Raw genomic sequence first — 18650 nt, forward strand, 5'->3', positions numbered from 1 at the left:
TATAGATAAATATATGTATATATGGTTATTATTTCAGAACACATACATCATTTAATATTACTCCATAAATTTCACTGTAGTGGGCATCAGTTGATATGTTAATACAGGGTCTCACTTCATAATTTCGCGTGTAGATAGTTAACTTTCATTTCATGGACTATTTGTAATGAATAAAATTTAGAGAACGTGAATCCTCTAAACGATTATTTATCAATCATAACAAATTGCAGTTGTTTCTTAAGATTGCTATGATTGATAAATAAACGTTTATAGGATTCTCATTCTCTAAATTTTATTCATTACAAATCGTCCATGAAATGATAGTTAGCTATCTACACGCGAAATTATGAAATGGCACTCTTTATTAACATATCAACTGATGCCCACTAAAGTGAAATTTATGGAATAATATTAAATGATATGTTCTGAAATGATAACAAAGAGCAATTAAAGAGAAAACATAGAATAGCAGTTACGTGTAGCATTTGGGTTGCAATGACAAGCATTGGTTAGGTATTCAGTCTATCTTGAATAAGTAGCAATTAATTGCACATTGCCCTTCACTCTGGTTAGGCCTATTGTTTAATATTGAGAGTAATCGTAATGCAGTAGTTGTAGCGGATGTATAGTTGGAATGATAACCGCTATGAAACTCGTATTTTTTTTTAATTCCGCAAGTTAAATTTCAATTTCAGAATGTAATGTTAAATGAACTACTGATAATTTTGTATTGTTAGAAATGGTTTTCGACTACTTATTTACGTTAGGATGCACGATTTTGGGTAAAGAAAGCGTTAATTATCAACAGTAATCTCACTAGACGTTTTGATTTATCTAGAGAAACTCAAAACTCGAGTGGGATTTAATTGACTATTACACGATTAGAAGAAAGTATATAAAGATTAGAATTAACGAAGTACTCCAATACAATAAAATATTAATTGACTTACGAAAATACAACTGTCTTCAAATGTATTATTGTACCATCTCAACATTACAAATATTACGCTACATGCATGCTAGATGGCAGTAGTGTCTTTATACAGACACTGTAATGATTACTATTCAATAAATCTTAATATTAAACAATCTCTGATACGTGACTATCCATAATATCATATAGCAGAAGTTCTTTTTATTCTGTCAGAGCAGAAGCTATAACATAACCTAACTAATATACACAAGTGTTAGAAAAGTTTTAATTAACGACGACGACATAAAAAACATTAATAATTTTAAAAGGAATAATTATTGAATGTACAATTTTCAAATTTGAATGTGGTTGGTGGTTCAATTGATGTTATATTGGACGTGTGCGTAATAGAAGTGGAACTCGTTGATTTAGGCCTACATGGTGTATTCAACTTATTCAGAATTTCCGAATGAATAATTTTAAAAGGAATAATTATTGAATGTACAGTTTTCAAATTGGAATGTGGTTGGTGGTTCAATTGATGTTATATTGGACGTGTGCATAATAGAAGTGGAACTCGTTGATTTAGGCCTACATGGTGTATTCAACTTATTCAGGATTTCCGAATGGTGCTCTTCATTTATTTGTAAATCGGATTTCAGAAGATGCATAGGTATGATCAGTGATTTTTATTAATTCTTGTTCTTGAATGCCAATGCGAGTCATATTTGAAACTGCTGTGCATCGACTGGAGTGGTTTGTAATTTTATATATATTTTTGACGTCCAGACCAGCGCAGTTTCATATGTTGGCAAACAAAGAAACAAATGCTAGGGACGCGATAAAATTAAACAAATGCTAGGGACGCGATAAAATTGTGCGATAAGCAGCCATGATTGGTTGAAATACGTCCTTTCGTACCGTTTTATTGGTCAAAAGTAGTATGACGTAGTAAGAGTGTAATAGTCGTTATAAAAATTATGATTATGTGTTTGTATAGTAGAAGATTAAATTATATAGTTCAGCGTTGTGTAAGTTTTCCGTCACATTGATTCTTCTGTGTGGGAGTTGACGGTTATGTTACGTTTCACGTGAGTGATCAAATTTCATACATCGGTGAGCAAATAAAAAGTAGAAAGGCAGAAAGGTTCAAAGCACTGTAGCCATAGAATGGTAAATATTTATATTGTACAATAAACACAGTTTATTACATGAACATACAAATCTGTATGCTGAAGAAACTAGGCAAGATGTGTTTACGTTTCTTCAAAATGCAACAGTTACATGTAATCACGAACTCATTCACTGGCCGCTTGAGGTTGAATTCAGTACTCAACTCAACTTATAAAATATTTATATAATGCTGAAAAGATGCGTCCAGAGTCTTGGAACCAGTTAATGGTTTTTATGTATGTGTTTGCAATTTTATACAGCTGTATACAACCTCGCCGTTCTCAGCTGCCAATACTCGAAACATCATTTTAAACTAGGTCCCGTTCTCCATAGTCTGCTGTATTCCAAGATTTCGAGTCGTTTGATTTTCTCTTTGCAATGTCAGAATATCACAGCCTAGACCTTATTCGTTACTTTTTATTAGCTTTTTTCATATTCTTTATTATCTCTCTCAAAACCACCCAGTAGAAAATATATTTTTGTTGTCATTTGAGCTTCAACTGGACATTAAGAAACTGACGGAGAGGAAAAGTTAGAAATCTTCACCACGTCATGAAAGTTCTAATTTTTGTATGTATGTATGTATGTATGTATGTATGTATGTATGTATGTATGTATGTATGTATGTATGTATGTATGTATGTATGTATGTATGTATGTATGTATGTATGTATGTATTTATTTTTATATAGTCACAAACGTACAGGCAAATCTTTCATTTCAACTAGAATAACTGAAACGCTATCTTAGATGAAAGCTATGCAATAATAATATAGTTACTGTTAGATAGGCCTATGTAATATTTCGTGTTGTGTTCTAAATGTGCATTTCATAGTTCAGTATCATCATTAAACGTTGCTTCATCGAAATAAAATTAATTTTATTTATTTATTTAATCTGGCGGAGTTAAGGCCATCAGGCCTTCTCTATCACACCACCAGAATACAAATAGACATATACAAGAAACAAATGCAGAGAGAAGAAGGAAATAAGAAGTAGTAGTAAAATTGCAGACACAATTACAAAAAACACAAATGCAAAAAGAATGAGAGAAATAATACTGTATATATATATAGTCTACATCTCTAGAGTAACGGTTAGCGCGCGTCTGGCCGCGAAACCGGGTGGCCCGGGTTCGTTTCCGTCGAGGAAAGTTACCTGGTTGAGGTTTTTCCGGGGTTTTCCCTCACCCAATATGAGCAAATGCTGGGTAACTTTCAGTGCTGGACCCCGGACTCATTTCAACGGCATTATCACCTTCATCTCATTCAGACGCTAAATAACCTAAGATGTTGATAAAGCGTCGTAAAATAACCTGCTTAATATATATTATTATTATTATTATTATTATTATTATTATTATTATTATTATTATATATCCTGCAATTCCAAAACTGTCTACATCCATTCTTAACAATTTTCAGGAAACGCCAAAAACTGATAGCTTTTTTCCTAATTGTTTGCAGTGTTCGTCATATTTATAGCTTATTTATGGCAGGAAAGAGGGAATTTAGGCACAACATTCATGAGAAAATTGCTAGAGACATTTAGGTATATGACGAAACCGCCATTATCTCAATTTAAAAAAAATGGATTTAGACGGTTTTGGAATTGGACGCTTCATTAGTAGGAATAATAAGATCACAATGGGTACGAAAGATACTGATACAGTATATTTTTTGCCTAATATATTAATGATTAAGAAAAATGATTAAATATCTAGAAGTAAGTAGCTGACTGTGCAAATGTAAAGCGGAAGAAAACAGAAACAATTTCAAAACATTTGCAGTGAGTTAGTGTACTCAGTTTACTGCATGGTACTCTACGCAGTAAGAAAATGCTTAATGAGTTTGTTTTTAAACACTGTTAAATTTCGACAGTCTCTAAGAGCCGTATTCATAGACATTTTTAGCGCGGGCTTCCGGTGGATGATCAGCGTTTTTCGTATTCATAAACCAGTGTTAGCGATAGGATATGATTTGAATTCTGTACAAGTAACCAGTAGATAGCCGGGGCTAGCTTAGTACGCTCGTAGCGCGTGCTGCGATATGTCTATGAATAGCACCCTAAGTGTTTTTCATCTGCTTATCTAGGAAAAGTATCCTAGCTGTTGGATGCGTGACGACACCCTCACGAAGGAGCTTGTATGATATTAATGCGAAGAAAGTCCATCACTGACATAAAACAAAAATGCAAATTGAATCAATGTTTACTCCCGTTGTGGTCTAGGTGGGTAAGGGGGGGGGGTGACTTGAATCTACAAACTTTCCTCCTTCGTGAGCTTGTCGTAACGCATCCAACAGAGTAGGATACTTTTCCTAGATAAGCAGAGGTTGAACTCTTCGTGCAGACACTTTAATCAAGAGTCGGCGAGTCTTAATTTGCTGTGCATGATGAGGGAAAAGCTTAATCTTCTGCTAATCACATGTTTATTATAGACTCCCTTCCGTACGTCTGCAAAAGCCACTGCCTAAAAAGTTCGTATATTTCTACAGCTCTCGATTGCACTGCGTTTGTCGCGACTTCATTAGTTTGTAGGCCCTCGAAGATGGAAGCAATTTGAAAATCTCAGAGACTTTTCTTTTCATCACACCGTTGAAACATCAGAGCATGGCACCATGATCTAACCACATTAAAAGCCTTTGGTTCTCTCTACCTAGCCACATTTCCGATATAGCCATGTCGTGTTTCTACACCGTTATAGAGCTGTTAGCCTAATGACACTCGCTCTGATGACTGGTGAGGCTATTGTGCGCTCTCTCCCACATCCCTGATAAACATGATCGTATACATGTGCTTCGAGCGATATTCTAAACCACAACCTGAGCTGGGCTTCGTTAACAGTTCAGTTCACGTGAAAGGTTTTTGATCACCATCGTGAATGGTTACTATGCATGCATACTGTCTTTGGAAACGTCCTTCGGGCGTGAAGCAGGTATTCGCTTTTGATCTGGACTAGTATAGATTTGTGGTTAATCCTGAGATGTTTTTTAAATAATATGTGTTCATTCAATTTTACGAGTTATTTTCATCGAACGGGATTAAGAACTCTTACCTATCGAATCAAGACGCCAAGTTCATTCCCCATAACCAGAGACTATTATACATTTAAGGACACATTGCTGTTAAACAGTAGTTTGCAAGCGTCTATAAATTTGGAGGGTTCTGAGATGTATTTATTATCAAATTGCAGCTTTATATTAGCCTACATCTAGACTCATATTTTCAGACTATGAATGAAGCAAAATTAATAATTTAAATATTAAAAATATGCAATTTAGGTACAAAAGTTTCTGAAAAATTTAACAAAGAGACTTAAAACTTCAAAATAATAATAATAATTACATAATTTCCCTGAAACCGTGCAAAGATAGCATTCTGACAGGCACATAGAATATGTTTACATGACATTAATGATTTTTACTCTTTAAATTATTTTTCTTTCAGTTTTTACAACTGATGGCATTAATTATCCTTTGCGTTATTGTAAATTTATGTATAGTTTTATTCTTAACGGGCTGATTTATTTGAAAAAGTCGAAATATTGGCTATAATATTTTATGAGAGAAAAATGTATCTGAAGTTTGAGAAGTGTAGTTTTTGGAAAATCTTTCAACAAACAACTAATTGTCGCGTTTTATGCAAACGTCTGTTTAAAGGCCAAGAAAGCACTTTTATAAATTGGCGAAGTATTCTCATTTTGTGTAAAAATCTGTTGAGAATTAAATTATTAATAATAGATGTACCTGATTAAGTTCAGGACTATCGGCCTGATATTGCGCTCGGCGAATATTCTCCTGCGAATATTGAATCGGCGTTTATATTCTAAGATGGAAGGACAGTTGGAAAAAAAAAAAACAGTTTGGCTTCAGAAAAGGAAAAGGTACTAGGAATGCAACTGGACTACTACGAACAATCGGCGAAAGATACTTAGAGAAGAATAAAGACGTGTATATAGTATTTGTGAACCTAGAAAAGGCGTTTGACAGAGTGGATTGGAAAAAATTATGACATTCTGGAGAAACAACGAATCAAAGTCAGGATAGGAGAAGAAATGTCTGAAGGAAGTGAAATAGAGAGAGGAGTACGACAAGAATGCCCTTTATCATCTACCCTATTCAACATCTACTTAGAAGATTTGGTGAAGAACTGTATTCAGAACATGGGAGGAGTAAAAGTAGGAGGAAGAAGGATAAAGTGCATAAGATTTGCTGATGATATGGCGTTGTTAGCAGAAGAGAAGACGTTGCTAAGGGTTATGCTACAGGAGCTAAATGACAGCTGTAAAGAGGATGGGATGAAGATAAATGCAAACAAGACAAAGACCATAGTTGCCGCAAGAAAAATAAAGAAGGTAAACTTGCTAATTCTAAATGAGACAGTAGAGCAGTGGATACCTTCAAATACTTGGGATGTACTATAAGCAATAACATGAGCTGCAGCCAGGAAGTCAAAAGGAGGATAGCAATGACAAAGGAAGCTTTTAATATAAAAAGGAGCATCTTCTGCGGACCTCTTGAAAAATAACTAAGGAAGAGACTAGTGAAGTGCTTTGTGTGTAGTGTGGCATTGTATGGAGCAGAAACATGGACATTTCGACGAAATGAAGAGAAACGAATAGAAGCATTTGAAATGTGGATATGGATAAGAATGGAGCGTGTAAAGTGGACAGACAGAATAAGAAATGAAGTTGTGTTGGAAAGAGTGGGTGAAGAAAGAATGATGAAACTGATCAGAAAGAGAAAAAGGAACTGGTTGGGTCAATGGCTGAGAAGAAACTACCTACTGAAGGATATACTGGAAGGAATGGTGAACGGGATAAGAGTTCGGGGCAAAAGAAGACATCGTATTATGTATATACACCTCTTTCCTATTGTTACGAGGAGATATTTGAGACTGGGCAAATCAAAGCTTCCACGGGTAGGCTATACTACAAACGAAATCATAAGAATGTCATTGCGATCTGTAAGACACAATGTGATGCCTGCATTCGAATGGCGTTACTGTCATATGATTCGTTGCACTAACGCTTGAAACAACTGAACATGGCTTTAATTTGTCATCTATACTAGACCTGTAGACTATATAAAAATGTTCTGTATTTGACCTGGGTTCCTATTGGAAGAAATGGTAGGAAGATCCTTACAGGCATTCAAACGATAGTACAACACACAGTTGATAATATATATATATATTTTTTTTTCTAGTTAAATTATATATTTTCTTTAACCAAGCTGCCTTTAGTATAGTATCAGATGTGACTCGGCTTGTTTTCTTTACCTACAATTGAGGCGGTTAGAAGCAAAGGGTGTAAGTGACATTTATAAAATTATAATTTAAGTGCATCCAGGGTAAAGTAAAGCATTTAAGATTTCAGTGGTAAACCACATCGCACATTAACATTTAAAATTAAAACCTCGCGGAATTATGAATGCTTAGTAACTTTTAATCACATTTTATGGAAAATAACGTAAGTGTTTTTACACCCCTTTGCTTCTGACCGCCTCAATTAGAAAAATTGTTCAATCAGGCCTATCAGTAATGTTCAAAAAAGTTATTAGTAAAGGTAAACATTTTATGGTATATTTCAACCTATAATTTTATATTATTTTACCCGTGCACACTCTGCGCAGTAGATATCTGGAAAATGTAAACAGCCACGCAAGGTCACATGCTCGCAATCTCCTCTTCTGATTGGCCCGTAGAGGGAGGGAACAGGCTACCGCTTGTTTATATTCTCCGGATATTAATTGCGCTGTCTGTTCTCGTAAAACGGAATTTGACGTGAAGGTATGGGAAAGTCCTTATAAGATATCACAGGACATGACATTCACAACGGACAAACGTCCATTCCACGACGTGGCTTTCACACAACAAATTTTTGCGCTTTAGCCTTTACAAATATGTACCGGTATACTTCAAAACCACAATGTACGTAATTGTTCATGAAGTTACATTACTTATTGCTGCTTCAATATTTACTAATATTCTTATTTTTTCATGGAAATATGAAGTAAAGCGTCTCTGAAGCCGAAGGAATGAAACAAGTCATGTTATCGTTGGAGCTCCGAAAATGTACTGTACATTACATGTGCCCCTGACATAAGTTGTGATGTGAACTTGTAGGACAGTGAGTGACTGTGAGTGAATTTTAGCAGTTTAAAGTGGAAGAACGGAATGAACCATGCGTGACACACAGCCTCGACGGAGCGTCTTGGAGTCACTCCTGGAGTGGGAGTAAGTATTAAATATTTTAATTATATGTTTATAAACGATATCTTGTTTACAGCTGAAGGACCGTTTTTGTAGCTGAAATGCTGTTCTTTTCCATCTTGGCACTTTTTTCTATTACTATTTTTATCATGGCTTATCCTAATATTTATTTATTTATTTATTTAATTTTAAATCCACCACGAACAGATGCAGGCTTCCAATTACAGGTGGCTTACATAGATATATACAAAATGCATAAGAGAAAAAACAACAAAACAAACAACACAAACGAAAGAAAGAAAATACATAATGGTAATAGATACTAGAATATAATATTACAGTTAATATAGTGCCAACTGTCAATCCCCAGGATTTAACTCTCTATTTTTCAATTTACTTGGTTGCATTTCCACAAATAATTATTCGCTGAGAATCGAACCCAGATACGTTGGATTTATAGCCGCAAAGGCTGCCTTCTGAGTCATACGGGATTTACAAATTTGACCACACTTTGCAAAAAGGCAGCAACCCACATGATATCTAAACTTATAAAAATGCACTTTAAAGTTAAACGTGAGTAATAAATTCCCAAATAAATGTAACTGTATACTTATTGCTTTAAGTAAAAGCGTATTATAGGACGTATCTTTGTTCAAAATATGATTCCTTGAAATTATTTAATTATTGAGACATTAAATTTGTTTGTGGGTTGGTTGCTTTCTGCAGAATGCGGTCCAATGTATTTTCTGTATGGCAATACATGACCTAATGAATGCATCAACCAAGCAGTCTAATATAAATTCCATTATGGGTACAGTAGTGGCAAAAAGAAAAACCGGACCGACCCTTGTAGCTGATTTCAGAGACTTGTTCATTCCAGAGCACGATAGACTGGTAACTAAGACTTTTGTGGTTCGAATCCTGTCTGGGAAGAAAACTTTTTTTTTTGTTCCTTATTCAAATTTATTCCCAATACTTTTCGATTGCAGCGATATTTTACTACTTAATTAACTTATTATTCCCAGAACATAAATTTTACCAGCAATCGAAAAGTATTGGGAATAAATTTGAATAAGGAACAAAAAAAAGTTTCCTTCCCAGGCAGGATTCGAACCACGAAAGTCTTAGTTAACAGTCTATCGTGCTCTGGAGTGAAGAAGGCTATGAAATCAGCTACAAGAGTCGGTCCGGTTTTTTTTGCCACTACTGTACATAAATATGTAGTTATTTGCGATACAAGTGTTAAAAATGGCATTTTACTCTGTGAGTGGGGATGTTTCAGAATCCCGCGAACAGAATAATTCATATCATTTTTAACATAGCTATATATGTCGTACACTATTTTAGACAGTCTTCGCCCGTTTTGCTATAAAGACGATTTCCCCGACTCCTCCACTGCTGTATTCCCCTCATTATAATAGTGGAAATTTATCACATTAAAAGCAGGCGGTGGTATAGCTCAGTGGTAGACATTCTACTGCAGAGCGAGAAGTCCTCGGTTCAAACTCAGATGCTTCCTAATTTTGTATAATTACATCGAATTCTTTGTTGTTTCATATAGCTATCAATAAAATAGTTGCTGAAGCAATTTATTTAATTTGTTTACAATTCTTAACCAGAAACAAACACTTTCAAATGCAAGCCTGATATTTTTGAACCGATTTATTGATCGGTTGCGTTTGCTGCCTTGTGACATCTGGTGGAGAAACAATTGGAATCGACGCAGTTGAAAGTCAGTGTTAAAATACTTTTCGCACTAGTATTAAAAGTACATTCAACGCTACCGTCGTACTGTTTATGAATGCTTACTGTAGTTGTTCGTATTCTTTCATGTGTGAGTTTGTGTTCAAAGAGCCGTATCCTTGATGGAGGTGATTATTATTATTATTATTGTTATTATTATTATTATTATTATTATTATTATTATTATTATTATTATTATTCAGAATCAATTATAGTCACTTCTAAAGAGGGAAGAAATCGGGAGTATATTTTTTATCGTCTTTTATCTTCATGGCCCTCAGACGTGTTTGAAACCACGAACATCGAGTTCAGCGGCTAACTAGCTTGACCTGAGAGTGCCTTAATTAAGTACTCTACAGAGCCTACATACATAGTGTTCTGCCAAACAGTAGTCTTCCACTGCAAACTCAGCATTCTCCAATCTTTCCTATTTTCTGTCTTCCTCTTAAGGCTGGTTCACAATAAACCGGGAACAGAAACGACAACGATAACGGAAATATTGTTATAATAAATGTATTTAAATGTGAGCATTCACAATATTGTGAATCCTTACATTTAAATACATTTATTTTAACAATATTTCCGTTCTCATTCTCGTTGTCGTTCCCGTTTCAGGTTTATTGTGAACCAGCCTTTAGTCTCCGCATATGATCCATGTTATTAAGTACTATAACAAATTAAATATAAATTCAAGATATTGTATTATGACGAACTCGCGTTATCAAAACACAATCTTCATAATATTACTTTCAAAACACTTGAAACAGTTCATTGTCAGGTCTTCCCCCTTTTGAATCATAGTTTGAGTGTATGCGTATTATTTAGATCGTTTCCGAAGGAAAGAAATTACATTTCCTACAAGGGAGGCAACGAGAAATGAAGTAGTTATGTGTAGATTTATGAGTTAATTTCTTTATTTTCAGAATGGAAGCTTATTTTTCGCAGAGGCCATAGAAAGCGAGTAGCCGGGGTGCGTAAGACAGTTTATAGGGTCATTGATGTAGATAACGCATCTCTTGAAAATTTGAGCACAACGGGGTGTGCATCGTGAAAAGGATAAAGGTTTATGGCCTTCATATTTTTGAAACAACTTTTACGCAACTTTGAAACAACTTAATTCCTAACATTTTTAAGAATCGCTTTCTATATTTTGTAGAATCACTGAATGAAAATTAATCACTTACATGATGTTAAAATAATATCCAGTGAACTACTACTATCGTACTATCCTACCACTACGTGCAAATTTGAAAAGATGCGAAAAGTACCCTTAAATTAACACGTTTTTCTCACAGATCAACGAATTTCAAGACAAATGTTTATTGGGAACGTTGATTTTGTGATGACTAGGAAATTGTCTTTACGAGAGGAAAGAAAAATTAAAGACACAATGGTACGTCGTGATAATATATTACAACTTTTTACAAAAAGTATAGAGACGATAATAGATCCCGTCATGCAATGGAGTGCTTATTTTGCTCATCCGGGAAATATTAACCGATGTTAAGTATGTTAACTGATGAGAGAACACATATACGAGAACTGGAACTGCGGCGTATTCTTAAATCCCGATAAGAGAAAAACGAAAATTATACAAGACAATTAAAAATTCCGAGTCTCCTATTTCAAAATATATTTCTGATGAAGATTTGCAGTTGTTTTGCGAACAAAAACCAACACCAGTGGTACATTTCTCAAAATTTTCTCAATCAGTGGAATGATGTGTGAAATTTATAACCGAGGCTAGCGTGTTTGTTGTAGGATCTGACGCAAGAGATGTTTTCATCCGAGCTAGGATCAAATCCGACAGGATCTGCCAAGTTTTGAAACTAAATCAAATTTTCGAGTATTTTGAAGGTTGAGTTGTTGTTGTTGTTGTGTAGTCCAATTTTTTTTAAATTTTTTATGTTTATGTAAGTTAAGTGCAATGGAATGTATTAAAAAATATTTTGTGCTTATTCACGTGAGTCTAAACTAGCATGAACTATCAATATTGCTTGCTAAGCGGAGAAAAATATTTAGATGGAAGTTAGAGGCAAAAAAAAAAAACTTAGCAAATTGAACGAGATTTAGCAGACAAATAACTTACATAAATAGGCAATGCGGGTAATTCGTTATAAAAAAAATCAGCAATTTTTCGCCTCACCCTATAGTACACACATGTGTGCGTACATGTAAATTATTTATAATTCATATCGAACAGGTTTTATTTGATCACGCCTTGTACATATGCGTACGTATATGTGAATTATGTATAATGAAACGTAATTATTTTAAAATACATAAAAGAGGAATCCACTCTTCTCTCAAATTATGCTCATCAACAAATTAGCATATTATCAGTAAAAAAATCTTATTTAAAAAATAACAATAATTTATTTTATAGACTAGATCTTAACGATTTAATTGCTCCTTATCTAGGATGCAATGGCAGGCAAAAAGATTTTCCAGCTTGAAAATTTATAAATTTAAGAATTAAGCATCACGCATTGTCAAAAGCGTATGTTCACAACACATGCGGCCATATGACGTGATCATTTCTGTGTGAAGTCACGGATTCGAGTCAAGGTGTTTTTTTTATTTACTCTATTCTTTAACCTAATTACTTGTAATTGTTTCTAATATAATCAAAATGCAAAGAGTTACGCGATTTATAGCACATGTATGAATGATCTATGAATCGATTTAATCGACGTAAACTGGCGAACAATTTTCCATAGCTCATGTGAACTGCACATTAGAGTTCAGGCTTAATAATTTCAATGCGGGCAGTCCTTTTGGTCACCATTATATAATATATTATATTATATTATATTATATTATATTATATTATATTATATTATATTATGTTATGTTATGTTATGTTATGTTATGTTATGTTATGTTATGTTATATTATGTTATCTTATGTTATATATTATATTATATTATGCTATGCTATATTATATTATATTATATTATATTATATTATATTATATTATATTATATTACTTACAAATGGCTTTTAAGGAACCCGAAGGTTCATTTCCGCCCTCACATAAGCCCGCCAGCGGTCCCTATCCTGTGCAAGATTAATCCAGTCTCTATCATCATACCCCACCTCCCTCAAATCCATTTTAATATTATCTTCCCATCTACGTCTCGGCCTCCCTAAAGGTCTTTTTCCCTCCGGTCTCCCAACTATTATATTATATTATATTATATTATATTATATTATATTATATTATATTATATTATATTATATTATATTTATTATATTTATTATATTATATTATAAGGCCTACTTTTTAAAATTCAACCTTCATGTAGACTTCCCTATCTTGGTAGCCGCAGAGGTTAATAAAGCACATAGATTTGAGCTTTGGCTTTGCAGGAAGGTTGCGATCGTGGATTCGAATATGGCCTAGATCCTAGGACATGAGTGTGTGTCTCGGAAGTTTCTAAAGAAGGCGAGGGCGCACACAGGGCTGTCGAGCCGATGATGATGATGATGATGATGATGATGATGATGATGAACGTTACACTTATTGCTCATACTTACAGTCTTATAAAAAAGTTCAGAGGACGAGCGATCTGGTTCACAAGAGAACAACTAGTTGAGATAAAAAAAATAGTTTTGTTTCGTTTTATGTCTGATCATGCGCACTGCCTCCTTTCTGAGACATGAAGTATCTGCGCGACAAAACTTTTTTTTAAGACTGTACATATATACTAACATTTTACGTATTTCGTATTAGCATGTACTGTACTTCGTATCTTTAAAGACCTTAGCTTGAGGATAAGTATGAAATAATAATAACCGTTTACTCAGTATAATAAGTTTCATTCCACCTTTGTAGCACATTGAATAGTGCTTGTGATTACAAACTCATTGCTCCCGGGTTCAGATCCTTCTCGTTCTTGTTCTCGCTCCTTGTCATTTGCCAATTCAAATACTGCTTTCCCGTACTGAGGTCAATGGAACTGTTGCTTCTTTCTGTCGTAGTTTCAGAACGTCCGACGTCCTGTCTCCAACTGGTTCCACATAAATATGCTTGGCTAGACAGATGTCAAAGGTCATTTCTGTATGTTTTTGTACCACTTTATCTGGAGTTCTGAATTGATTGTACTGTTTAAGATTTAATTGTACTGTTAGTGTTTTGTTTATAATTCTGTTTTATTGTGGCGCCCATTATAGATCTGAATGGAACCAGAACTTCAAGAATGATTAGAAATTGTTTAAACATTTTATATTAAGTTTCTGAACTGACTGAGATATACTGTATGTAGATGGTGTCAGTTTAAATAATCAATTTTGACTTTCGAATGAACATTTTCGTAAGACACTGTAACTCCTGTTATTATTGAAAATGCCTTTTTTTTTTCACCGACATTTTTATATCTTCAAGTCCAAAATTCAGAGTGTTATACTGCCCTACTTAATATGGGAGGAGGGGAGGTAACAGCAAATGTTATGAAAAATGAGGTAATGACATATCATTTCTGTGGAGTATTTTGCACCTAATAGGCTACTGAAGTTTCATGGTCGTATCGAGGCCCTAAATACCTTAAAAATTATGTATAATTACGGATATGTGCATTTTTATACATGTTATACTAAGCGCTTTAGTGCAGTTACCTCAGAACTAATTAGATTGCAATTATAGTCGGCGAGTTCATTTAATACCCAGTCGGAAGCATTTGTGTTGCGCTTTTTTGCACGCATCGATACTTGCAGTGTGAAGCGTTGTAGTCACGTTTCCGCTGTAAAGATCGTTCCTAGTTACAATTATCATTAGCGAGATATTTATTTGAACTCGCGTCAATAAACTTGATACAACAGTGTTTCGTACTCCACGTGGAGTTGATATCGGTACGTGAATAAAAAATGCTGACTCATCATTGGTAGTCATATGTTACTGCTTCTTGTGACTGGAGCGGCATCTGAGAAGGCCTAATCAATAAATTAACTCTTATCTCTTCAAAGGTAAGCGTCGTCTTTGATGCCGGCTGGATATTAATAAAACTCGGACACTATACTCCCTCTGTGCTTAGTAGGGAAATATAGCTGTCGTTTTTTTATGAAAAATTTCGATAGATAAATATGCAGCTACATTATGAATATAATTATAACAATGTAACAACTGTTATCAGATGCTTAAATAAATAAGTGCTGATTTTTAAAATTAAAAAAGTATTTGCATGTAAATAGGCTTTGTATGCTTATTAGAATCTTATTGTTGGATTAGTTTAATGAGTATATAAGAGGCCTATATTATTTCTGAAGTTGTAAGTCACTTGTTTCAATATTTTCAGAGGAATTTGTACCTAAGTAACATGTGCAGTATGTACTAATAAATTTTATACACATTTTGAATGCTAGTAGGCATATTACATAAAAATGAAGACAAGGATGTTAGAAAGAATGGGAGAATGCAATATATATCGCAGTGTAGTAACGTGTGCTTTCGTCGTTTAGTAGTGGTGCATTCCGCCAGAAGATTCTAATAACAATCTAAATGAAAATGGCGGAGAGCAGTTATCATATGAGTAACATAGGTAAATGCTTAAGTGACTGAAAATGAAGAATTCTGAGGTGCAAACAGTTGAACGAAATTGGAATTTAATCACCAGGTAGGCTAACAATAATTACAAAATTGCGGTGCAAAAAAAAAATGACCGAAGAATTAAACGTAAGATTGAGAACGTCAAAGGATAATGGAAGTGTTGAAACAGTGTTACAGAAATTCGCATAATCCCCGAAGTCTGTATGCAATGTTCTCTTGAGATTAGTGTCTAGATTCTTTGTTCATCGCACTTTGCAAAGTGAGAAGTTGACGTGAATTATGTTATATATTCTTGCAATGAACGCCGACGATCCAGATAGATGACTTTAATTTTGTGTTATTGCTCCACATGTTGAAGAAAAGAAAGCTTTTTAAGATGTAATTTTTTGGTCAGATGAAGCCACTTTGAAATTGAATAGCACTATTAATCGACTTAACTATGTGTACTAGGCAAACGAAAATCCACACGTATTAATATAATATGCCAGGGTACTGTCTGCCCCACAGAGCAATAATAGGGTATTTTTCTTTTAAGTGACTGTTAGAGACAATGCCACACTTCGAATTAACGACCCGTCGTTGTTTAGTTAGTGTTAGTTTAGCAGGATGGCGTGCCACCGCATCATCACCCCGACGTGATGCATTTTTTCTCTAGACTCTTCCTTAGCTCTTTTTCCAAATGTCCACAGAAGATGCTCCTTTCTCTATTGAAAGTTTTCTTTGCCGTTGCTATTAATTGATTGGCCTATGGTAATAATAAATAATATTTTTATTTGGACGCTGTATGTTGTAATTTTCGATTTTACTTACTTTGCTTAGTTTATACTCCCTAACTTTACAAAATATCGGAATGTAAGTACAGCTTCAGCTTCCCTGGCGCTGTATAAATATGTGTCCCAAGTTTGTAATGTAATATAAATATTTGCCTTAGATACAATTACATTTGCGGAAACTTTAAAAACACTTGTTTTAACAGCCGGGATGCCTTAAGCGCATTTCATGCTGTCAGTCCTTGATCCTGTGATATTACTACTCACGTTCGTTGTTGCCCTACTTCTGAGACAATTGAATATTCGTCCTCTGAGCTCAGAGGAGTGCAAATGTGCCCTTTACGTGGATTTCAGCTCACCATTGTCGGAGGCGTATGCAAGTTGTGTTTCATGCTGATTTACAATATCCAAGGGAAAAGGACTGTAGTCCAATCTTGGAGAACATGTGATGAAATTGCTCCTTTCTTCTTGGCGACCGTTTGTTGTTCATAAACCACTCACCTTGATTGGGCATCGATCCGGGTCCTCTGTCTCCAGGGACACGTAGCCGGTGGCTGTGATTTCCGTAAACTCAGAGTAATATCGAGCAACGGCCGTCAGACAGCCAGCAGGGGTGGAGGGTGATAAATCTATCTGCCCCATGTATTGCAGCATTAATATGAAGCGATGTCTGGTATTAAAGTCTGTATACAGGCGAAAGAGTACTCTTTTCTCTTTTAGGACCGTACCCTCAGTCTCCCCTCCCCTTAAAATAAGAACAAGTGTTATATTTTAATATCAACCCTCTAGGGTGTAATATTCTCAGTGTTCCCTTCAACCCTTATTGCAGCGTCAGATTATAACATACATTGAATGGATAGAGGGTAGGAAGGGATGTGTAGCAAATACCATCAGTCTATATTACATTGCAGTGGCTGTAACAGTAGTTTTTCCCTGCAAATTGAAGTAAGATTTATTGGAAAGCGTAAAATAGCTTACAGAAAGTTTTAATTGTGCATCATCAGTTTTTATTTAATCTATTGTGTTATTTAATATGCATCAGGCAAACATGTTCGTAATACTTTTGCAACAAATTCAGCATTCAAATGGAGTATGAGGACATGTATCCATGTCTGTATATGGTGTAGAGAGTTACACATTAATGCAGAAAAAAACAATGTGTTTGTAACTGGTGCAACGTAACGTAAAGAAAAAAAAGTAGCCCTACTACATGTATATCAGGAATGGTAGATTTGCAGAATAGCTCTTAAACCTTTCTTTTGCCTTCTTGATGGTGCACGTTGAACATAGTTGAAGCCTTGAACCATATTAAGTTTGAATATTTAATATGACTAAAGAAATATATTGTTACGTACAGTCTTAGGAAGTTCGTACCAAAACATTGTTTTCAGTTGTATGCAACAGACATATAGATCTATTGCACTAGCATGCTATACTCTGTTCATATAAACACCCACAGAATATCTGCAACTAGGGTTGGATGACTTGGTCATTATATTACAATAATATGTACTGTAGAGAATCAGTTTCATTACATAAGCTATACGCGCCCAAGTTAAATCTGCGTCCAGAAAGAATGTGAATAGCCATTCCATTTCCCTCTGACCTTTGTGACCTATGAGTAAATACTAAGCTGATAAAGAGGTGTTTATTGTTCGTACCAGCGAGTTGTGTGAGATAGTGGTGAATACACATGTATAGGAGGTGCTGAAGGTATTGTATCCGTGTAAATACTCTGAAAGTGTTAAAATATTATATACTGTACATATTTCTTACACACATTATTTATATTACCTTACTCATTGCATTATCTCTTGTGACATGAACTCACAGACGAAACAGTAAGTTGTATACTAACAACTAGAGCAATTAGAGCTACTAGCGCTCGTCTCTTTTGCATTCACGGGACGCAAATTTAATTTGGGAGCGTACTAACGTTTGCAGTAGGGTTGTTCAAGTTAAAGAACGTTTTTCAACGTGACGGAAGTTAATTCCTCCAGTCACAAGAAGTTGAATGTAATACTTCAAAAATTTTCTCATAACCAGAGTAACAAATGGAGAAACATTTTACTGGGAATTATGTAATGTGGAAATTTAATCTACGAAACGAACAGTAGTCTAGCCCAGGGACACTGTGCTATGAAAAAAAAACACTTGGAACACCTCTCTTTACTTAGCAAATAAGCAATGAAGAGAAACCGTCAAGTATACATAATTCTTTTTCGATATACTGTATATATAATGTTGGTATGATTCAATATCCCTTCAGATAATTGAATTGCCTATAACAATC

The 18650-nt window shown here is 34.7% G+C and overlaps 1 protein-coding gene across 6 annotated transcripts in view; it reads left to right on the forward strand.

Annotated features, from left to right (window-relative positions):
- Positions 1-18650, forward strand: part of LOC138694789 (adenomatous polyposis coli protein-like) — a 531541-nt gene that overhangs the window by 110099 nt on the left and 402792 nt on the right. For 5 of the 6 annotated variants that reach the window (XM_069818853.1, XM_069818852.1, XM_069818858.1 and 2 more), the window contains exon 2: positions 8101-8323. The exons of the other annotated variant lie outside the window; for it this stretch is intronic. In XM_069818853.1, the coding sequence (XP_069674954.1) occupies positions 8271-8323 (53 nt within the window). In that variant the 5' untranslated portion in view covers positions 8101-8270. The remainder of the gene's footprint in view (positions 1-8100; positions 8324-18650) is intronic. 6 annotated transcript variants of the gene reach the window in all.

Source organism: Periplaneta americana, chromosome 2, assembly GCF_040183065.1.
Source record: "Periplaneta americana isolate PAMFEO1 chromosome 2, P.americana_PAMFEO1_priV1, whole genome shotgun sequence".
Lineage (NCBI taxonomy): Eukaryota > Metazoa > Arthropoda > Insecta > Blattodea > Blattidae > Periplaneta > Periplaneta americana.